Source organism: Meles meles, chromosome 20 (genome assembly GCF_922984935.1).
Source record: "Meles meles chromosome 20, mMelMel3.1 paternal haplotype, whole genome shotgun sequence".
Taxonomy (NCBI): domain Eukaryota; kingdom Metazoa; phylum Chordata; class Mammalia; order Carnivora; family Mustelidae; genus Meles; species Meles meles.
In genome coordinates this window covers 57,325,250-57,348,899 of record NC_060085.1, presented here as the reverse complement: position 1 = coordinate 57,348,899, position 23,650 = coordinate 57,325,250, and the positions used below count along the sequence as shown (strand labels likewise).

The 23,650-nt window shown below is 51.7% G+C and overlaps 1 protein-coding gene across 1 annotated transcript in view; it reads right to left on the bottom strand.

Annotated features, from left to right (window-relative positions):
* Positions 1-23,650, bottom strand: part of NUP210 (nucleoporin 210) — a 104,804-nt gene that overhangs the window by 53,105 nt on the left and 28,049 nt on the right. Inside the window, exons 5-14 of the mRNA XM_045990659.1 lie at positions 23,242-23,392; positions 21,167-21,299; positions 16,212-16,370; positions 15,563-15,631; positions 13,837-13,943; positions 12,655-12,795; positions 11,627-11,764; positions 10,481-10,636; positions 8,854-9,052; positions 4,191-4,336 (exon numbers count right to left, since the gene is read on the bottom strand). Of these exons, the coding sequence (XP_045846615.1) occupies positions 4,191-4,336; positions 8,854-9,052; positions 10,481-10,636; positions 11,627-11,764; positions 12,655-12,795; positions 13,837-13,943; positions 15,563-15,631; positions 16,212-16,370; positions 21,167-21,299; positions 23,242-23,392 (1,399 nt within the window). The remainder of the gene's footprint in view (positions 1-4,190; positions 4,337-8,853; positions 9,053-10,480; positions 10,637-11,626; positions 11,765-12,654; positions 12,796-13,836; positions 13,944-15,562; positions 15,632-16,211; positions 16,371-21,166; positions 21,300-23,241; positions 23,393-23,650) is intronic.

The window sequence follows — 23,650 nt, the reverse complement described above, 5'->3', positions numbered from 1 at the left end:
GCCTGTAATTAACAGCTGGAGAACAATGAATTATCACCTTCACGTGTAATGCTCTTCCCACTCAGGCATAAACGTGTCACAGCATCCTGTGACAGGAAGAAAGGTTAATAATCAGCCCAGCTAATGAAGGACACCCATAAATCGTATAGGTTCCTCGGAGGCTATGAAGGCACAGGTATTTGAACTGGCCAGGCCAGAGAGGAGAGAGCCCCTGCACCTCAGATGAGACCCCGACTCTGGGGCCTTGGGAACCTGGTTTGCAGAACAAGAGGGTGAGTCTAGACATCAGGAGGCCCTCAGCACAGACAGCCTACACTTCCAGCAGCCGGCATCCAGGCGCGCACTCGCAGGAATGCTCACGCTGGGTCCAGGATCAAGAGATAGAAAGAGAGAGGTGGGGTGGGCAGAACTCAGGGCCCCACTGCACCTGGCTGTCCCAGAGGCTCAGAGATCGTCACGTTCAGTCATACTGACACTGTGGGAATGGAGAGCCAGGTGGGGTCCCCAGACCCAGGCAGCAGGGACTCCCAGGCGGTAATCTGCTGGTAGATTGAAGGATGCCAATCCTTATAGCAGACAGAAGCCGAATTGTAACTGGGGTGCTGACTGTGGAAAGGATGAGGTAGCCAGCAAACAGGAGCCCCTCCAAGGTCCAAATAGAGGGGGTTACCATGTATTTCGGGGGGCAGGGCATGTAAGTCCCATCTTACATGTGGACCTGATTTTGTCCTTCCCCGACCTTCACCAGCTGTCCACTGCTAGGTAAGAAGAGAATAAATACCCACCCCAACCCAGCATTCAAACACCTCCTTGATCTGACCCAGGAAGATTTCACGGCCTCCTATATCACCTGAGATACACGATTTCGAGTGCACTCATCAGCCAAACTCCCTGCAAAGCAGGCCTTCCTTCTACTTCTGTGTTCAGCAGTGACCTGCCCCCTTGGAGCTCTTCGTTCCCTCTACCATGTTCACTGAAGTTATCTGAGCACCTGCCTTCCCCACAGACTGGTGGCCCGCCAGGGCACAGTGTGGGACTTCTCCCTGCATCTCTGTCTCCCCAGCCTGGGTCAGGTACCAACTGTGTACCTTACTCAGAGGTGATTTGCAGAGTAAACTGGTGAATGGACAAGCAAACAGTCATTGAATGTTGCTTTCCCAGTTTCTACACTGCTCTCTTCCTTAGAGAAAGGACCCCATTTTGTTAGTGTAGGTAATTGTCCAGCTAAAATATTTCCCAGCCTCTGTTGAAGATAGACATGCCCAACAGATTAAGTTCTGGACAATGAGGTAGAAACTGTTCCTTTAAACTTCTGACGAGGTTACTAGAAAAAACTACCTCAGCTGGGAGGAGAGCCCTTTCCCCTTCTAGCTACACAGAATGCAGATGTGATGGCTGGAGCTCCAGCAGCCATTTTAGTCTATAAGGCAAACGTGAGGATGAAAGCAATGTACTAGAATGATGAAAGATAGAAACCTGAGGCCCTGGTGACTATGGAGCTGCCACACTAGCCCCATGTGAAGGCTCTCATGTGAAAGGGAAATAAACCCTCTATACTGGCTAAGCCACAGTTTTGGATTTTGTTATATGTAAATAAACTTCATCTTAATTGTTATCAAGACAGAAAAAAGATAAAAAAAGAGAAGAAGAGACCTATATCCTTCTCCTATAATATGTCCAGTCAGGAAGCCTCGATAGGGAACATGTCCATATTTTCTTCACACTTAATCTCACCTTGGGACAGTGAGCTCAGTCGGTTGCCTCTGATACTTCAGCCACACGCCCCAGTTAAATACGGTGTCTGGTCATTTGGAGCAAGCACCAAGGAAGAGCCCTGTGGAACTTCCTCCCCAGGGTCCTAAAGAAACTCCACCTGAGGCTGTGGCAGGGTTCTTCAAGAAGGTTGCCCATCTCTGGAACCCTGTTTTCTGAGCCCTACCCCTGCTTCCTGATCAGGAAGGGGATCCTGACTTCCTATTTTTAAACTGCCACCCTCCCCCTTCCTTACCCTCCCTATCGCCCTCTCCTACTTCACTTTTTCCATGGGAAGCACTGGTTTATTACTGTCTCTGCCAGCATGTCTGTTCATGAGGACAAGGATTTCTGTGTGTTTTATTTTTTTTAAGATTTTATTTATTCATTTGAGAGAGAGCGAGAGCATGAGGGGGAGAAGGGCAGAGGGAGAAGCAGACTCCCCATGGAGCTGGGAGCCCGATGCAGGACTCGATCCCAGGACTCTGGGATCATGGACTGATCCAAAGGCAGTCGCTTAACCAACTGAGCCACCCAGATGCCCCTTCTGTGTGTTCTCTGTACTGTGCATTCCTAAGTTTCAGAGCAAGGACTGGTGCAGAAAAGGTGTTCATATAGATTTTGGCAGTGGAGGGGAGGGGTGGGGAGAGCTAAGGGAGATGTTGGTTTCCGTCCTGGCTAGTAAGTCTGGACACAGGTGCACACTCATTGATTCTAAATAAAACAACCCTTCTCAAAAAATACCCATTTCCAGGTATTTAACCAAAGGAAATGAAAACACTAACTCGAAAAGATATTTGCACTCCCCTGTTTCTTGCAGCATTATTTACAACAGCCAAGGTATGGAAATAACTTAAGGGTTCAGCAACAGATGAATGGATGAAAATGTGATACACACACATACACAGGAATATTTTTCAACCATAAAAAAGAAAGATATCCTACCATGGGCAAGACCATGGCTGGACTTTGAGGGCAGTGTGCTAAGTGAGATAAATCAGACAGAAAGACAAACACTGTATGATCTCACTGTAGTATAAAAGAGAAAAAGAGCTCACAGACAGAGAACAGATTGGTGGTGGCAGGGCTGCTGGGGAGGGGCGTGGGGCAGCAAACGGGTGAAGGGAGTCAGGGGGTACAAACTTCCAGTTATAAAATACGTAACTCCTGGCGATGTACTGTACAGCACGGAGACTAGAGTCAATAACACTGTGTCGCATATTTCAAAGTCGCTAAGAGAGTAGATTATGACTAAGAAAGTTGGTAAGACAGAGTAAGACTAGACTTCCTGGGGTGACAATTTCACAATGTATACAAATACGAATCATTACCTTGTACAGCGGAACTAGTATGTCCCATGTCAATTACCCAAAAGAAACACAAAACCAACCCTTGGTGGTTATCTGTTCTGTATTAAGCACTATGCTCAGGGCTAGAGGTTCAGAGATAAAAGGCTCTAACTTCACTGACTCCATTTCTAATGGATGAGAGAGGGAAGAAAACCTGTTCCCACAAACCACAGACACCAGAGCCGTTCTAGAGGCTGATGCTGGATGTCAGGGAAATGTGGCCTTAACTGGCCCAGCCTGGGAGGCTGGCAGAGGAGGGGGCCTCCAGGAGGATGACCCTTTCGCCCTCCCCTGCAGGGGGGGCCAACTCACAGACTCTGGGCCTCCCGTGTGAGAGGCGAAGTTCTCAGTATGTCTGCCATTCCCCCTTCTGCAAGCTGCTGTGTGAACCCTTCCAAACCCCCCTTGGAAGAAGGTCTGGTTCTCTTTCATTAACATGTTAATAACTAACCCTACTGCACTCACTCCCTTCCAGGTACTGTTCCAAGCCCGTTTCGTTCATTAGCTCTGCTACTCCTCACCACAACCCTACTGTTTAGGTGTTGTCTTAGTCTCATTCTACAGACAGGGAAAGGAGAGGTCTGGAAAATGAAATGAACCAATGCCACAGAGTTGGTGTCAGAGCTGGTGACTAGGGAGTCGGTGTCAAAGCTGAGACAGTGGGCTCTGAGCTGCGGAGGCTTTAGCTGCCTCTGGCCACAGATGGACGAAGGGGGACTCACACGCCAGCTGGTTGCCTGACAGAGGGCAGACAGCACAATCCAGACCTGAGCTGCATCTCCCAGACGCTAGAGTCGGCACCATGTGCCATCCCAGGGTTCCATCAAGACCCGGATAGCTCTGGAGTGGACCAGAAGCCTTCCTGTCCGGACCCCTGCAGGGAACCTATCATCCACACGTGTGTTAACAATCACTGTCTCCCATTGGGGAGGCTCTGCTCCTTCAACATACCTCCCGATTTCAGACAAGAGGGAGTGGTCGCTCTTCCAAAAGCTATTCTCACCAATCGGGGTTTTAATACAAATTTGCCAGAGCCAATGAATTACTCGCATTGGGGGAGGAGGTGGAGGGCAGGGACCCCAGGCTCACCTTGAGGGGCAGGTAGGCAGCAATGGTGATCCGGGCACTCAGGTGGACGTGGCCATGTCTGTAGCTCACAAGGAGTGTGGTGTAGCCCTGGACCTCTGCTCTCACCTTGACCCCACTGCAGTGCTCAGACCCTGGCTGCAGCCTCCCTGTAAGAAGAGAGTCAAATGGTTACTGTGAACTTGCCTTTGCCTACAAAAACATGACAGGCTGACAGCCCTTCCTTCATCCTGGCCTTCATACAAAATCTAATTTTTTCAACTTAAAAATATGAAGTCTAATTCCCATACCAAAAATACACGTAGCATAAGCGTACAATTCACAGTGATTCCCCATCCCTCCCCACAAACTGAACACACCCTGTATCGAGGATCAAGAAACAGGATGACCTATAACCCTGCATCTCCCATAGATCTTTCTGGTTGCTAGCCCTCCCCAAAGGAAAACCGCTGTTACCTGACTTTTCACCACCAGTTTAATTTTGCTGGCTGCCCTATTTTAACCACAGTGAATCATTACACATAAACCCCTTTGTATTTGCCCTCTTGAGCTCAGTATTGGTGGTGAGAGCCCTCCTTCTATTTTGCATGAGGTAGACCTTTGATCCACACTTGTAGTATGATTGCACTGTGTGAATAGACAGCCACTGATGTCCCCATACTACTGCAAAAATCTGGGTTGTTTGCAGGGTGGGGCTCATAGCAGTACCTATGAACCGGCATGTGTACATCTTTTCCGGGCTGGATATATTCTAGCATTTCTATTACGTGTACCCCTAAGAGTACGGTATGTCTGTCCTCCATCCTTACTGACAGGACCGCGCGTATCTTCACTCTTCATCATTATTGCCAAATATCTTCCCCAAAATGGATGCATCAAGTCATATTGCCACTAGAAGCTACACAGCATTCCTACCAATACTCAGTATTTCCCACGATTTAAAAAAAAAAAAAAAAAAAAGCCATTCTCGTGGGAGGGTAGCAGCATCTTACTGTTTTCTTTCTAAACATGTAGAAAAAATTTCCGTGACACCCCACATACCCATCCCCTAGATTCTGCAAAGAATATTTCGGTGCATTTCTCTTACTGCATAGCAATCCATCCCCCTACTCATCCAACAACTGATCTTACTTTTCAATGCATTTAAAAGTAAGTTGCAGGCATCAGCACACTTCATTCGAAATGCTTTAGATACGCATAATTATCTCCAGATCAGTATTTCTTCCTGGTTCTTTTTTCTTAAGGTCAAATTTACACAAAGTGAGATACACAGATCTTAAGTGGGCCACACCATGAGTTCAGACAAACACATCCTCCTGTGAAACCCGAGCCTCTACCAAGATGTGAGACATGACCTGCCCCTGTGGTTCCCTCCCGCTCCTTCTCAGGTGACTCCTCCCACCCCCGCACCGTTCCCAGAAGCAATCACTATGACATTCCGATTTTTTTCCACCATAGTTTAGTTTTTCTTTTTATTTAAGGATTTTATTTATTTATTCAACAGAGAGAGACACAGCAAGAGAGGGAACACAAGCAGGGAGAGGGGGAGAAGCAGGCTTCCTGCTGAGCAGAAGCCCGATGCAGGACTCGAATCCAGGACCCTGAGATCATACCTGAGCTGAAGACAGACACTTAACGACTGAGCCACCCAAGTGTCCCAGTTTAGTTTTTTCTTTTTTTTTTTATTTTTATTTGTTTATTTACAGCATAACAGTGTTCATTGTTAGTTTTTTCTTTTTAATAACAGTTTCATTGAACTATAACTCACCACAGAATCACCCATTTAGAGGGTACTCACAATTCAGTGGTTTTTAACATGTTCATAGAGTCGCATAGCTATCACTGCTAATTTTAGAACATCTCCTCTTCGGAAAAAGAAACCCTGCATCCATGACCAGTCTCTCTGTGAGGATCAGTCTGCCTCACACTGCACATCAATAAAGTGGGTTCTTTGCGTAGGGCTGGTTTCACGCAGCATGTGTTTGAAATTCATCTAGCCTGTGGCATGGCCGATAGCTGGCTCCCCTTTATTGCTGAGTCTCCATTGCAAGGGTTCCAGTCTGCTCATCCATTTGCTAGCTGATGAGCACTGGGGTTGTTTCCTGGCTGGGGTGATCAAGGAGCTAAGTCTGCTGTGCCCTGGGCAGGAGTCCCTATACCACCAAGGGTGGGCTAGGGAGTCCACGCGCAGAGCCCACAAGCTCCGGGAACTGCAACTCTGCCAAATAGGCCGATTTGTGTTCATAGCTACATACACTGGACAGGGAAATGCTAGGTCTGAGCGTGGACTCTGCTGGCGGGGAGTCTGGGCAAGCGCTTTTCTGGACACGGCCCTAAATTATAAGCCAGGACGCCAGGTTCTCTGCATAGCTGGGAAGAGGGTGCTGGAGAACCGGGGGTCCTGACACATGGCAGAAGAGCCCCCTGAGCTTCCTCCCACCCAGCCTGCATGGTGGGAAGACTCAGGGCTCCCCCAGTACCCAGGCTCTCCCCATCCTGCGGCCTCCACCGTAGCAATGAGAGATCCACCTGCACGAACCTGGGCCCAACTTGGAACGTGCCACCGCCTCTGCGGTCTCTGGCCTCTGACATACTCTTCCCGCTCCTCGGTACGCTCCCCAATTTGTCCCCTCTCATCCTTCGGGTTCCGCTCTCATTTCCTCTAAGCAGCCTTCCCAGACACCCCCAAACTGGCTTAGGCACCCACCTTGGGCATATTTCTGCTCGGGAATACGTTGGGGCCTTTCTGCCGAGGACCCGCCCAACAGTGGGAGGGACTTCCGGGGCCTGGGCTTCCGCGCAGGCGCACTCCGTTCCAAGTGCCATAACTGCCTGCGGAAGGATGGGTCTTGCTAGACTGTGTGGGCCATGAAGGCGACACCATGCCCTCGTGTTTACCAGGAACCCCCAGAGCACGGCACTTACGTGGTGCTCAGTGAACAGGATGCTGAAAACCAGTGGAGGCTGGGAGAAGAGAAGGGGACAGGGCGGAGCAAGAGCTGAGATGTGCCCACCCTGGGCACTGAGCCTTGTCAAGTCCAAAGCCCTGGGGCTCCACCAGAAGCTCCCTGGTGCCTGTAGGGGCCTGATTAGGCAGAGGAACTGTAAACCCCGGATATAGGGGCGGGCCAGGCCAGATCGCCGTATTCAGTCAGAGGGGTGTGCATATATTAACTGTGGTAGGTTGAAATCCGATTGGCCACCTGTGTGTGGGCTGGGCTCAGCCACCTCTATAAAAGATGGTCCGTGAGGCTGGGTGGGGAGGGTTTTTTTTTTTTTTAGCAAGAGCCCTGCACCACCGCGAGCGAGCTGTAACATGAGGGGCACCGCCGGGTGCACCGCCCAGAGCAGCAGCGGCAGCGGCGCCACAGCAAGAGGCACCGCCTTGTGCACCAGAGCAGCAGCAGCAGCGGAGCCGCCTGGAGCTGTAACATGAGCGGCGCCGCCCCGTGCACCGCCCAGAGCAGCAGCGGCAGCAGCGCCACAGCGAGCGGCATCGCCCCGTGCACCGCACCGCCCAGAGCAGCAGCGGCAGCGGCGCCACAGCCAGCGGCACCGCCCCGTGCACCAGAGCAGCAGCGGCAGCGGCGCCACCGCGATGCCACGAGCGACGCCACCCTGAGCCAGAGTAGCAGCAGCAGCGCCGCCGCAAGCAGCCACGCCGCCTCGGGCAGCGCCGCCATCAGGAGCAGCCTCTCAAGAGCCAACGGTGCAGCCACGCCGGGAGTGGGTCTGTGGTACAGTGAGGGTGAGGCAGGGAGCCTCCAGGGGGGACCCCAGCGACTGGGAGGTGGTGGTCCCCAGCAAGACTCGGGCACCTACCAGTCGGTTTGGTTTCTGATGCAGTTTGGTTTCTGATGCAGTTTGGTTTCTGATGTAGTTTGGTTTCTAATGCAGTTTGGTTTCTAATGCAGTTTGGTTTCTGATGCATGGCGCGAAATTAAACTTTGCTTGATTTTCGCTTTGTGTCAGTCTTGTTCCTTTGATCACGGACCCTAACAGTGCCTACAGCCCCAGGACTTTCAGGGGGACTTCAATGATGAGGACAAGGAGGAAATGGGACCCCAGCAGCCAACTCCAATAGGGAGAGGGTGGAACCTCAAACTGACCCAGAGGGTGCTGGGAGCCTGGGGCCGCCCCTTCCTGAGAACCAGGACCTGAGTCCCATCGCGTGTCCTCTCAACCTGGGCAATCTTGCCTGGGAAAGAGACTGAGACCACCTATATCACCAATGAAACCCTGCCCGGCATGCCCAAGAGGACAGAGCAATGTGCACAGCTTCGACTATTCAGGGGGTCGGACCCTGCATGCCACCAAGGTGTCAGGACTCTGTCACCACCCAAAATCCCCATGGACAGTGTATTCTGAGCTCCTCCTACCATCTAGATACTGTAACGGGCACGAGGACATGCAATTCTACTTAGGATGATACCCATTTTAGAGATGTGGAACCCGAGGTTCTGAAAGCCCAGCAACAGAGCAGTTCACACGTGGGCAAGAGCTAGACCGGACCATTGCTGATGGTGGGACAAGGCTACGGATGCCATTCCTGATGCTGTAACCCTCAAGCCCTCCGTTTAGGAATCTGGGGCAGCCCATGTTGAGAACTTCGGCAGTCTGGCCTGATCCCTGTCTGGCGCCCACCCACTCACCAGTGCTGGTTTACCTGGAAGCGGCTGGAACACGCCCTGGTTCTCCACCTCAATCACCAAGTCAAAATGGGAGCAGTCGCTCAGGGTGACCACCTCGTTGGCCCCGCCAGGAATAAGGCCATTGATCCTCAGGGGCAGCTCCAAGGTCTGGCCCACACGGGCCTCCACCTGGCACGGGGCGAACTCCATGCTGCTGGGCTCGATCACATACACCTGGAGGGCAGGGGTGCAGACGGAGGTCAGCAGGCTCCATGCGAGAGGAAGGGCCTGCGCCAGTATTTACTAAGAGCTGCCATGCTCTGGGCACCAAGGATGCGTCAGTGATAAGACTGAGCTTTGGAGGACATGGGTGCTGGGACTGGAGTGAGTTCAGGGACAGAGGAGTCCAGGAAGGCCCCTCTGAGATGGTGACACAGGAGCTCAGACCTTAGGGGCATGTCAGAGGTGGCCACACAGAAGCGTGGGGGAAAGACGTTGTAGGAAGAAGAGACAGTATGTGCAAAGATCCTGAGCCAAGCAGCAGCTCGGCTTACTGGAGGAATTATAAAGAAGGCCACAGTACAGGGCAAGAGGTGACCTTGCCACAGCTAACACTTTGATGAAACAAAACTTTCCCTAGTCCAGGTTCTATTTGAAAAATGTTGCTAAGTTCAATCCCCTCAGCCTGTTTCTTAAGAAGATTCTCTTAGTAATCTCTATTTGATGAAGACACTGGCACGGGAGGTTAAGGGACTTGCCCACCCACCGTGGAGTCTGGCCTGGGCAGTCTGGCCCCAGAACCAGGCTCTAGCCATGACACACACTGTCTCTCGAGGAACTGTCCTCGGACTTCTGGTCGGACAACCAGGTGAAAGGTGGTACCTGTGCTGACATCAGGAAGCTTGAGGCAGGGGAAGGGAGCAAGGTGGTCATAGTTTATCCCATATTCCACAACTGGGCTGTAGCTGAAGGGTCTCAGTTACAACACTTTGTATGCGAGAATGAGATCAATCTTTCGATGGGTGTGTGTGTGTCTATGCAGATCCAAATAAAAAGACTACAATCATCTGTCCATCCATGTTCCAAATAATAAAAGGGCAGGCTGGGATTGGACACATCACATATGGAGCTTTGACTTTTGCTCTCAATGAAGTAACAATGGTAGGTTGAGGTCAGGGTCAAGAAGTCAGGAGGCTGAGGTGGGGCTGGCAGAGGCTCAGCGGCCGGTGACCACTCCCACCCAAGGCCTTATGCTAAGTGAGTTGGTCCAACATCACTTGTGATGAAGAGCCAGGTGTAGGGGCCCAGTACATGGAGAGGAAAGGAGTCAGAGCCAGGTGTCCTGGAGTCTGGTGCCTCCCTCTCATTGTGAATTTACCAACACTCAGTGGCCCTTCTGATTTGGAGATTCAGACCTCTCAGGTCTGAGGAGTTTTCTAGAATGACTCCTTTGAGTATCTCATGTCTTCTGTGTTCTCTGATCTCCTTTTCAGAAATTCCACCTATGCTGACCCTGGCCCTTCTGTGTCCCATCCCCTGGCTGGTGGGGAATGTCATGTCCATCCCCCTGCCCACCACCAATACCAAGTACAAGACCGAGGACTGGATGTGAGGAGGTAGCTAGAGACCGCCATCCTGAGCTCCGGGCCCCTGAGGTCTCACCTTCATCTCCCCGAAATGTAGCGGGTTCTGCACATCATGCGCCTGGATCACACTGAGCCCGGTGTCACTGCCTGTGGTCATCACACCCTTGACAGTGACAGTGGCAACCACGTAGCTTGACGAAGACCAGCTGAAGTTCCCACTCCCACCACGGGCCTGCAGAGAAGAACCGTCAGGTTAGTCCACCTGCCTGGTCTTTCTGTCCGTCCTTCTGTCTCACTCTGACTCGCATGGTCAGCAGCTTCCTACCCCATGGAAAACCCTGGCATCGGCTGATTTCTGGCTGGAGACCATCTCCCCACCTCACTCTCTTTGCCCTGCCTCGTTTCTCCTCCTCATACTCTGGGGGTCTTGTGGCTGACACCCACTGTCACCTGTGACAGTGGCCCCAGATCAGGGAGCACCTACAGACTGGAGTGGGAGAACCCTGGGCCACAGTCAGGTGCTAGAAGTTACTTCCCTGACCAGGTCCAACACTCCCTCCCAGCACATACCCCTGCCACTCCTGGTCGTCCACCATGGAGTAGAGACAGCCCAGTGGCTTCCCACATCAGGGGCCACCACCCCGGAGCCCAAGAGAGACCAGGAAGGGGAGACACCTGCGTGAACAGGCAGCAGATCCCAGTGACAGTCCTCACTGCCAGGGAGGCAGCGGGGACTGATGGGCACTCTACTGGTCACTGATGGGGACTCAAGCCCCCATGGGAGTCAGTCCCTGCCAGTGAAGGCCAGGTGGGCACATGAATATCAGAGACTGAGAACACTTGACAGACAAGGGACACAGTTAGAGATGTTTTTCCCTGGAATTTCACATTTTTCTCCGGGGATAGTTACACTACTTGTAGAAAATAATCTTTTTTGTTTTTAACAACAACAACAAAAAATGCAGGTGGAAGTTAAATCTGTATTCCAGGTTTTCTTTATTATGCTTTCTTTTCTGTTTTTCAGGGTTTTTTTTTTTTTCTGTTTACCAAAATACAATGCTGTGATAGAAACCCCAGAAAATACAAGAAGCATATAATTCCCTGATTTTAAATTCTCTCCAACCACTAGAAGGTAATAGTAAAAGAAACAGGGTGGGTGAAAAGCCCCAATCCCACGGAAACACCCAAAAGAATGCACCCAGAAGTGGGGAATCACGGTTACCTTTATTGTGTACTGATAGGCGCCCGTCTTTGGTTGCCACGGAAACGTCAAGATGCTCGGATAGAGGGTGATGGGGATGTGAATTTCTACTTCCTGCTGGTTCCACACAGGCACCCGTAATGTGTGGACCCCTCCGTCCTACAAAGAGGTGAGGGTGCCGCACATCACCATGACAACCAGGTCATCAGAGGTTTTCCCAGTCAAGCAGACCCCCGCCCCTCCCTGGAGATCAGGTCACAAAGAGATTCCTTGATGGTCTGGGAGCAGGAAGGAAGATGCTAGATACCCTGCAGCCTTCTCTGTCTCCATGGAGACAGCTTCCCAGGGCTCTGGAACAGCCACGCAAGTAAATGCTGCTTGACTTCACCTCCGCAGCACCCTACCTGGGATGCTGTGGTTACCCCCACTTGACAGATGGGGAAACTGAGGCATGGGGCACTGCAGCAACTTTGCCCAAAGTCCCTGGTGCTGCAGTGACAGACTGGTAGGAATTGCAGTCTGGCCTGCAGACCGTTCTTTTCTGCTGCCTGTTAAGGGGCCAGGACAGGTTTCGTGTGGGGTAGGAAGATAAGAATACCCGTGCTAATGTTCCAATCAATAAAAAACTGCTCATGCATGCCTAGAAGAGACTGGCCTTTTAAATGAAGGGGGAAAATGAAAAGACTTTAAAGGATCCAAGAGCTAAAATAGCCAGAGGGGTGTTCATGGCTCCTGGAAACGGCACAGTTAGACATACGAGTCCAGCTCCGTTTCCCTAACAGGGTTTCCACCCCAATCCCAGAAGGGCAGGCTTACCTTGACAGAGGCTGGCAAAGGGCAAAGGAGGAGGGGTACCCCGTGTGGACATAGGGGACAGGGAAGGCCCAAAGCCATGCCACCAGACATGCCCCCACGAGCCTGGATGAGAGGCAACCCCCATGGTACCCACAAGAGTGGCGCACCAGGCTGAACTTTGGGCACCCTGCTCCCCCGGTGCGTGTCCAGCCTGGGAGGGCACAGGGGACAGAGGGAGGGAGGTGCCGACTTGCCTGGTCTACCACGGAGGTGAGGGCTGCCTCGATGGCCGTCTGGCCCCTCTTTGTTGCCCTGACGTGATGGTATGACCCATTCTGGGAGGAAGTGAGCACCTCAAAGAACTCAGCAGGCAGCACGGTTTCAATGCGAATATTCTGGAAGGGAGGCAGGATGAGTGAAAGAGGTGTTTCTGGGAGTGTGTCTGGGAGTCAGAACGCAGGAAAGGTGCAATGTGACCCACAGAGAGCAGCCAGGCTGGGCCACGGGGCCCCCTGAGGCCCAGAGGTCTCCAAAACCAGCAGAGCAGCTAGACGAGATGTAGAACTGGGCTCTGTCCCCTCTGGCCTTTGACCCCCTCCCAGGAAACTACCCTCTCCCCACATGGCCCTGCTGTGATTACCCATGCGGTGTTCAGGGGAGCCCAAAGCCTACTATCGTCAGCTTTCTCAGACCCTGAGGTTCCAAAGAGGAAACCAGCAAACACCAAAAGGTCACCAATATCTGTTAGAGCTTTCTTCCCCCCAAAATGTTGATCGACAGTCTATGTAAAACAACACAAGGAAAGCAATGACCTGCAAAGCTGCCCAAGGGGGAACATTGCTTCCTTCTTCTAAAACCCCAGAAGCCCCTAAGAAGGTCGCAGACTTTCTAGCTGATGATCCTGGGAACTTCTCACAAAGGACCAAAACCTGCCGAGATTTCCTGTCCCTCTATGTCTGCCATTCCTTTCTAGAGCCAGAAAGCTAAGCTTGGCCTAGGTCATAGTTACGGGCATTAGACAGTTACAAGTATTCCTGGCCCGCAGGGAAAGGTCAGGAACTGTTCCCTGATCTTCTGTAGAGCAGGCAGAGACAGATTCTCAGCACCATGAAGTCTCAGGCTAATGACAAGGAAGCAGGAAGGTAGCTGGCAGATGCTACTTTCCATCACTGCCTTCTTGAACCTTCTTGAGCCTGTGGCCCCCCTCTCCCCACTTGGGCCCTGCAGGGGTAGGGCTGGGGGGGCAGAGATTCGCAGGTTCACAAAGTCCAGAGAGGCACCAGGGATGTCACGGTACTGTCCCCCATGAACATAGCAGCACCATCAGCAATTCCTGAACTCGGCTTGCCTATATGGGGGTTCTGCAGCTTTGGGGGGCCACTCCAGGAGACACATCCCGCACTGACACCCCGCTGGGACCCAAGGCAGGCACTCACGTCTGACAGGTAGACCTTGTTGCCGGACTTGTCAAGCACTTCGATGGTGACTTCATACAGGCGGCCGGTCTCCAGCACCCACCTGTCACCAGGATGGACTGTGAACCCTACAAAACAGGCAGGCAACAAAGCCTGACCACTTGGGCCACAGGGGCATGCTGCTGAGGAAGAAGATGGTAGGAGGCATACCTGTAGGACCCACACACTGTTCACCTGCACTCTTCCAAGGAGAAAGAACAGCTGCTAATCACGGGGAGACCTAATGCCCACCAGCAGCCCTGGGGATGCAGATGCGGGGCAGAGCCCTCAGCGGCCCCAGCACCACCTGAGCATATCCCACACCAGCTGCTGTAGGGCTCATTCAGACCTGAGCCTGCCCACTTGAAGGCTAGACTCTGAATCCATCGTAACTGTATGAACCAAATCCCCAGTAGGTCTGCACTCTGAATCCACAGTGAGTCTACATCTGAATCCATAGTAGGTCTGCGCTCTGAATCCACAGTAGGTCTACCTCTGAATCCATAGTAGGTCTGCGCTCTGAATCCACAGTAAGTCTATATCTGAATCCATAGGTCTGCACTCTGAACCCATGGTGAGTCTGTTCTCCAAGACCACAGTGAGTCTACATCTGAATCCACAGTAGGTCTACATCTGAATCCACATTAGGTCTACATCTGAATCCGTAATAGGTCTACCCTCTGAATCCATACAAGATCTACACTCTGAGTCCACAGTAGGTCTACCCTTTAATCCACAGTAAGTCTACATGTGAATCCACAGTAGGTCTGCGCTCTGGATCCACAGTAGGTCTACCTCTCAATCCACAGTGAGTCTATATCTGAATCCACAGTAGGTCTACATCTGAATCCATAGTAGGTCTACCCTCTGAATCCACACAAGATCTGCACTCTGAATCCATAGTAGGTCTACCCTTTGAATCCTCAGTAGGTCTACATCTGAATCCACAGTGAGTCTACACCTGAATGACGCCTTTCTGAATGAATGAGGCTCCTAGTACCCATAGGGCTACCCTGCCTGGTGTTTCCACATTGTCCGCTCAGGCCTGCACCAGTCAGCAAGCTCGTGTGGCAGCTGACAGGAGGACCCGGGGGTTTGCTGCATATTCTCTTGCCTGAACCCATTCAGTACACCCAGCAGGTACGTCAACAGGGAGGAAACTCGAAGGGAGCATCATCTCTATGACCTGGGCTACACGTGTGTCCAAGACATCTCTCAAACACTCAACAGTCACAGCAGCTCTGGGCCCGGGCTCTGCCCCGAAAGGTCCTCCGTGACCACAGGCTCCTCCCTTCCTCTCTTGGTCAAATGCCTCGCCTTCTTCCCCACTGAGACTTTTACCAAGTGTCTCCTTGCTTGAGGGCCTCCTTTGTCACTGAGCTGATCATTGGGGCCCCCAACCTCTAGATGTCCACAGCCATGGTCAGGTCTGGACAGAGCCGTGGTATAGGAAGCAGGAGGAGACAAAACCCTCTGGACTCTACCCAAACACTTCTCTCCTTCTGGAGCTACCCACCTACCTTGACCTTGGCCTACCCTCTGCTTGTTTTTGTGCATCAATGCAGGAAGGACTGGGGAGCAGCCCTGGCAAAAAAGCTGGCAGAGCTGGCCAGGGTGAAGCTTTTTCTGAGCAACTGCTGTTGCCTTTATTTATTTTTTTTAACTCCTGTCAATAGCATCTGCAAGGACTCATGATGACCAGACTCACCCAGGTATCCGGGTTCAACCACGTAGATGGTGCTGTTGGGTAACCTGGAAGCACCCTGCATGCGGATACCTGAATTCTTACTTAAGGAACAAAACACATGAAGGCAAACAGAGCAGGTGGCAGGATTCAGCAAGGCTAGGGCAGCCTGATTACCACCGAGACATCACATGCATGGAAGAGAGGATGAAAACCCTCTTGCCTGAGGCCAAGTAGAACAAAGCCATGTTCTAGAATCAGAGGCCCCGCCATGCTTCCCACACAAGCAGGGGAGGGTCTCTTGCAAGGGACACTGGAGACCACGCGGACAAGGCTAGGACAGAGACAACCCACACGCTGGTGTCAAACAGCCTTGGGCAGGCCCCTTGGATGGGGCTGTCCGTGCCAGGGAAGGTTCTGGAGGTAAGAAGCGAGGCTCTGCTCCTGCCACCACCTCCCAGCCCGGAGCCTCTCTAGTGAGTCACCCACGGAGGTGAGCGATGCCACACAGCCGTGCTGCTATTTCAGTTCTTTCTGATTTTTCAGACCTTGAGGGAAAACAGGGTTATTTTTAGCCGAGCCAAGCTTTCGGGGAGAAAAATGACTCCTAAACAGGCCAATCTCCTCTGCAGGACGCGCATATGGACTTGCAGCCGGGCTGGAGAAAGGATATTCCTGTGGCTCAGGACCAGGCTGCTCTGTCCCAGTTGCACAGCGGTGACCGTCGACGTTTCCTGGTCCAAGATGGCCACGGACTGGCCTGTGGCTCCCTCGGGGCTCGTGATGCTGTTCTGAAGCTGGAGCTCATACTGCTCGGAAGGCATTGACAGCTCTGGCCGCCCAGAAGCAGAAAGAACCAAGTGGGAGAGACAAGAGCAAAGACAGGGAACATTATGAACCAGTACTCCCGCCCCACCCCAAATCCCTGGACCCGACCATCGTATGACTGCTTGATTTTTCTTTTCTTTTTTTTTTTTTTTTGCTTAGTTTCTTCAACACTTTTTTTTTTTATTCCAGTATAGTTAACACACAGTGTTATAATTTCTCGACACTTTAAATTTTAACAGTATTCTCTATGCCCGTGGACAAAACTGACACTCCATGAATTTTCAGAAGCAATCAGTTTTTTAGTGACTGTCATAAACTGCTTTTTTTTTTTTTTTCCTAATTAAGCACAGCTTCTGACAGCAATTGTAGGCTGCCTGCAGAATCCATGAGTTAAGTGAATTCTGCTGCTGCACCGAGGGGCCTAGGGTGGGGCTCACTGGAGCCATGTGGCCTCTGGGAGTGGGGGGTTTCCAAAAGGCATCAGTCCATGGTTTCCCACTGGGTTTAGGGAGCTCAATCTAGGATCTGCAAAGAATGTTCTCTTGTCACCATCCTGACCATCCATCAAGGTTTCCCAGCTCAGTGTCACGTTGTAGAAGAGAACTCACTCAATCTGGACCGGGATGAAAAACGATTTCCCCAGGAAATGAGGGACCCTGCAAAACCTGCCACTTCAGCGTCCATCTTCCACACTCTGTGGGTAGTGACCACAAATGCTCTTATAAATGGCTACTGCTGACCACAAAAACAAGATGTGGCGGGACCGTGCCTGCTGCTTTAGGGGCTCATCACCACATTTTATCCCACAACAACTCCTGGCGCGGGTACTGCTGATACCCACACCTTCAAGACGGTGGTGCTGTGGAAATCGAGGCAAGAATCCCACAGGGTTCTCCGGCGGGGGAGTGGTGGAGCTGGGATTCAAACCAAAGACAGCAGGATGAATCACTGAACACTACAACAAAAAACGAATGACGTACTATACTGTGGCTAACTGAACATTAAAAAACAACAACAACAACAACAATAGGAAGACAAAAAAAGCAAGAAAACCAAAAAACTAAAAAACCAAAGAGCACAGGAACACTTTTACTTGACCCCTCCCAGTCCTGTCCCTCAACTTTCCTACCAAGCAACCTGCTCAGGACCCTGTAGGCGTGGCCACATCCTGGCCCTCCAGCAAGGGAGCGGAGGGAGGGAGAGCCACAGATCGTACCCTTGGTCACCATTTCTCCCTGGGTCCCAGCTCAGGGCCTGCAGGCATCGGGGACAAGGCCAGGAGGAATTTCAGCTAGAGCATCCTTAGACTTCCAAGAATTCCCAAGGGAACTCTAAAAGGGAGGCAACTGGTCCACCTCCTGTCTTAGGGTATCTTCTGTTTGTTCTGATAAATCCCCAAGAATTTGCCGTAGAGCAGAGGGTTCTCAAGGTATGGGCCCTCCTGGACCATCAATGTCACCTACTAGCTGCCAATGACTGACCTTACCCCAGAGCTGCTGAAACAAATTCTGGGGTGGGGGGGGGGGGGCGGCGAAGCTCTGAGCTTGCGCAGGCCCTCTGGGTGATTCCGGCACATGCTAGAATGGAGAATCCTTTAGCATATACACAGCCCATCTCCTCGTTCTCTACCCGGGGGAAGCCCAGCCAAACTGGGCTGAGATTCTTGAGGATTCTATGTTCAGAATATGGCAGCAGAGCATCAAGGATCCACACCGTAAGAAAATAACTCCACTGCTCAATCAATACAGCATAAAGCAGTATTACTTTATGCTGTTTTATGAAGTGCTAGCTTCCTCCCTTATTTAAACTTCTCCACACAAAGAGGCCATTTTGAGAAATGAACATACTGATTCTCAAAAGATCTTGCATGACAACATAATTACAAAATCCTAAGACAATGAAAATAAGGGGCTTGAGTCCTGGAACACCTCTTGGAATGCAGAGCTTGCTACTATGAAAAGCACTGAATGTGGAAGGCTTTGCAGACGCTCAGGGTCACGGTCTATCTGTAAAAATAGGAAGGCTGTTCTTGGGGCACCGGACCAGCCCATCTATCATCTGCAGGGGGCAAAGGGCCATCCCCAGGGCTGCCCTTCTGTAAGCCAGGAAGCCCACATGCTTCTAGGAGACCAGGCTCTGTGACCCTCCTGACCTTGCCTGGCTGACCCTCTGGACATGCTTTTCACCCCCTGCCACCCCCCCACCAGGGTAGGCTCCAGGGATGACCATGGAGCTCCTGGAAAGGATCTGAGTCCAGGAGGATGGGAAGCTCACTCCCCTACCTCTGGCTCTAGCCCCTGCTCACACAGCCCATATGAGCTAGTTCTAGGCAGCCACAGCTCAAGGGGGTGCTGGGCTCCAAGTCCCTTTGACACCCGGGTCACTGACACCAGCCTCGGCAGGTGACTCTCCCAGCCTCGGTGCATTTCTGTCTCTGTCCCTTCCACCGTTCCACCCAAGTTCTTTCAGACACCAAGTTCCTCAGTCAGCATGGCCTTCCCGCATTTTGTTCTGTCTGGTAATTTGGTTACTGTGCCAATCATGTCTTCAAGCAGCACAAACACCAACACCATTAAGAACTGAGGGGAGGGACCAGCGTCTCCCCACCCCCCACCTGCTGGAAACACTGCTCTGAAGGCAACACGCATCCCCCTGCTTAGGAGCTCCAAGAGCCCCTCTCCTCCCTCCCCTGCCCCCACTTGTAAGATGTTTGCAGAGTAACGATCAGACTGACTGCTGGGCTGTGTGCTCCAGGAAGGCAGGAACCCGGGTGACATATGCAGCAGCCCGCAGACCATGGCACTGAGTAGGTGCTCAATAAACAGGCTTGCAAGAAAGTGAGCCACCCAACAAAGGGAGGCAGACAAAAGGGAAATAAAGACATGGAAGAAAAGAGGAAAAAATAAATTTTTAAGGAAGGAAAACTAAAAACAAAAAGAAAAAGAATTAATTGGGGTTATAGTGATCTGCATGTTCTTAAGTCCAGGTAACTGGCCTCTAACCTAGGATTCTCTAAGCCAATGCAGGGTGCTGCATGAGACAGGCAACAGCAGAAATTGACATCCCTGTCCTGTCATCAGTCCTCAGCCCTGTCCAGTCAGCTCATTCAAAATGACAGTGATGTGACTTGTACATCAATTAAAAAGCAAAACAAAACAAAAAACCCAAGCCCAATCCATCTAAAACAAATGAGCAGAATTTCCATTTGTATGACTAGGTCACGGTGGACCTTGATGGTTCACGTCTGGAGGCTTCCTTGTGGAAGCCGCTCCAGACCTGAGTCAACCAGAACCATCAGTTACACAGGTTGTGTTCATTTTTGGAGGAAGTTTCGATCCCGTTTCTCCACTGATGAAAGGGAGGCAACAACATTCCTAATTCCTGTCCTGGGCTATCTTTTGTGTGTTCTGACCCTTTGAGATCTATGGTAGATCAGCGACCCAGCCCACAAATTCTCTGGGTCCCCTGAGATGTGCTGTTCCTCTGGACTGTGACAGCTGAGCTAATTCGGGGTGGGCTCTTAAGACCTCTTCATTAAATCATCCACCCTTAACCGTGCTGACTGCCCTCCCTGGTTGGGGCCCAGCTCTCAGATCTCTGGCCACGAGCCCCTGCCCTGCTTCTTACCCAGAAGGAGCCTCGTCCCAGCTTCCACAGTCTGAGGGGAACAGTGCTCTCTCACAGTATAACTGCTCCCCAGATCCACTGCTCCCAGGTGAGGCAGGGTCTTTCAGGACCTCTTCTATGGAACAAAACCCAAGTTTCTTGGATACCAAAGCATCTATGTGCTTCTTATACAAGACCTTGCATCACAGAGTGACCCTCCAACCTGGGGGAGACAACTGCCTCAACACATGTCAAAGCCCTCGGACAGGTGAGTGACACTCTTGACCTCCTGGGCTCTGGCCATGAGACATGGATAAACTTTTTTAAAAAGCGATAATAATAGTAATAATTCTTAGGAGGATGGGTGCTGCATTAAGAAGACTCACCATATAAAATGTACCCCAGGTCCACAGCGTTCTAGAATTACCAGAACAAATCCATATCCACTAATTAACTTTGGCCTCAAAGCATAGGCAGAAAGGCCTCAAGGTATCTGAAGGAGAAACTGAGCCCCAAAGGGTGGGCAGTAGCCGGCCAAGACTGGCCGGCACTTAGTAGCAGACCAAAGGCAAACCCATTGCTGTGTGGCACTCACAGCTTCTGACGCTCTCCAAACAAAGGGAGGGATACACACCCGAAAGGACCAGAGCAGTGTCCTGAAAAGAGTATTTGCACACCCATGCTCCTAGTAAAACTATTCACAATAGCCGAGACGCAGAAGCAACCCAAGCGTGCATCGACAGACGAATGGATAAGCATTCAACAAATATCAATACTCATACGCTGCAGTGTGATTCAGCCTTAAAAAGAAAGGAAATTCTAACACACGCTACAATGTGGATGAGCCCTGAGGGCATTATGGCTAAATGAGATAAAGCCAGTGACAAAAGGATGAATACAGTAGGATTCATCTTCTTTGGGGTCCCCAGAGAAGTCAAAGTCACAGAGACAGCAAGAAAGATGGCCGCTGCCAAGGGCTGGGGGAGGACGAATGCGGAGCTCGTATTTTCTGGGAAGATGAGAAAGTTCCAGAGAGGGCTAGAGGGGATGGTGACATGATAATGTGAGTTATCTCAGTGCCACCAAACCACACACTTAAGAATGGTGAAAATGGCAGTTCTGTTATGGGCGTTTTACCACAACGATAGAAAGGGTAGTCTCCACCATGGCGACCACGTTGAGTCAGTGACCCACCTGTGATCTTTCCTTGCCTGATCTTCTGCACCTTGTAGCGAATGGAGGTCCCCACCATCAGGTAGACGTCGTAAGCCGGGTTCAGAAGGATGTTCTCCAGAATGAGCAGCCTGACCTCCGCGGGGCGCACGTGCTTGGAAGAAAGAGGATAAAAAGAGTGAGGTGGGGGGAGGGGGGTTCAGCGAGTGCAGTCAGTTAAGCCTCCAACTCTTGACCTCAGCTCAGGTCTCCATCTCAGGGTCGTGAGTTTGGGCCTGGCGCTGGTCTCCGCACCCAGCACAGAGCCTACTTATTAAAAAAAGAAGAAGAAGAAGAAGTGAGGTGCGAATGGGGAACAGGGAGCTGTGTGGGCAGGAAAAAGAGAATCTAGAACTTCTCAGGATGCTTACATGGGGATAGGGAAGTTAGCGTAAAGAAACAAGGCAATGCTCTGAGCCCCATACCTTCAGACCCCTCAAAGCCCCGGGGAACCCTGTGTGTTCACAAGGCCCGTGTCCAGTGGCTACTGCTGGACCGTGCTGAGCACGTCACTTTACATTAACATACACTATAGCTCAGTGTGCAGTCATCATAGTTACACAGAAAGAAAAGTAAGGAGTGAGATCATGGATACTGTGGCCACCAGGGGCTCAGGGGCTCCAGTCACGAAAGCCCAAAGATCAGGGAGCTTGGGGAGCCGAGAGCAAACCTGAAAAGAGGAGCGACACGTGTCCCTCCACCCCACCCCCACCACGCCATGACCTCCCTCCTCATCAGGAAATGGCGTGAAAGACTTGAAATGGGAGAATAATCACCGGTGTCGAACCCAGCACACCCCTTGGGTCACCGGAGTCTCTGGGGGCCCGTGCCTTCCCTTGCCTTTGATCTATTGGCAACTCATCAAGTTGGAGAAAACTTGGCAAAGAAAATGATTCTCATCCACAGATACGCCAATATATTGTCTCAGGTGGAGAGGGCGTCGATCAGCACCCCATGGGTACTGACCAGTTCTGCGTCTGTTCCCAAATTCTTAGGGGTCTCCTGGGCCCCAGGTCTAACATCTTACAGGTTTCCTCACTTAATAGGTAATTGCATAGTATCTTTGACTCATCCAAAGAGACAAAAGCAGCCCTTGGGCCCAGATCTGCTCTGGAGAGTGCTTTCTAGTGTGGCAGGCAGGGAAGCCTCCTATAGACACCAGGCAGGACAAGAGGGACTCCAGCTCAGGGGCGGGGTAGGCTGGGCTCAGGCCCCGAATAACAAGAGGCAAATGGTCTCCAAACACGATCTGCAGGGTGCTACGGGATGAGCCCCTGTAACATGGCATGTCCTGTGCTTCTAAAACCCCCCACGACCCCTGGTCTACAGGCTAAACGAAGGAAGAGGGCATCAGGAGGCGTTCTCTCATCTGTCACTTTAGAAAGTCAATGGTGGATGGAGTACCACACCCTTCCCGTATGAGCTCCAGGAACCAGGCAAAGGAAAGGAAGGTCTCAGGGTTGTAGTTCAATGGAGGCAGGGCAGACATGTGCCCATGAGAACGCGGAAAGAACCAGGACCTCTCCTTTCTGCTGTCCTATACCCCTCTCCAGATGGTGCCGGAGCAGGTGCTAGTGAGGCCAGGGTAACTGGGGGAAGGGGAGGGGACGGAATGAGTCTTAGCTCTCCACAGATGGGACCACCAGTCCAGGGCTCAGAGTGGGACCTAGGAGGGAATGGCATGGAGGACACCTGGAAGCCCCCAGTTTTTTCAGAGCTCCAAAGGCTTGGCTGCATCCCTCCACAGGGACCAGTGCAGGGGGGTTGCTGAACATCAGTGGGTTAATGGGCATCCCCTTCCTTGACCTGCCTCGAAACGGACCACGGACCAACAACTTTGTGACTCTGGAGATGGTGCCCTCTGGTCCTCCAACTACCTCCCTCAAAAGCTGTGGAACCCCTCCTCCAAAAACCAAACCCAACGCATAGAAACACAGAATCACACCCTGAAGTTCCCAGTTCATGAAGAGTGAAACTTTCACGGTACCATGCCTAAATGTGCTCACAGGCGTGAGCCACCTCAAGGAGCTCAGTGCCCCCCAAGCCCGGGGGCCCACCTTGTAGACGGCCTCCTGGATGCGTGCCTTAAGCTTGGAGCTCCCTGTCTTCATCCCGGACACGAGGACGGTGTCCCCCTGCTTGGCCACTTTCTCCATCTCGGAGATGTAGGAAGGAGGGATGTACGTGGACTCCAAGAACGTGAGGATTCTAGAGAAGGAAGATGTCATCAGACCTGATTGCAAAAGCAAGGACCCTGACAGATTCACCGGCTGCTGGCACCTCCTGGGAGGGGCCAGACCCTTAAGTGAGTGGCGGTACCCTGCTTGGCGCCGCGTAGAAATGTGTCCCCCAAACCTCCTACATCAGAACTGCCCACCTCCTGGTGAACAGTGCAGATTCCTGGGCCCCGTACAGGTCTTTGTCTGCAAGAAGCCTGGCACTGTGCTTTTTATCAAAATCCACATG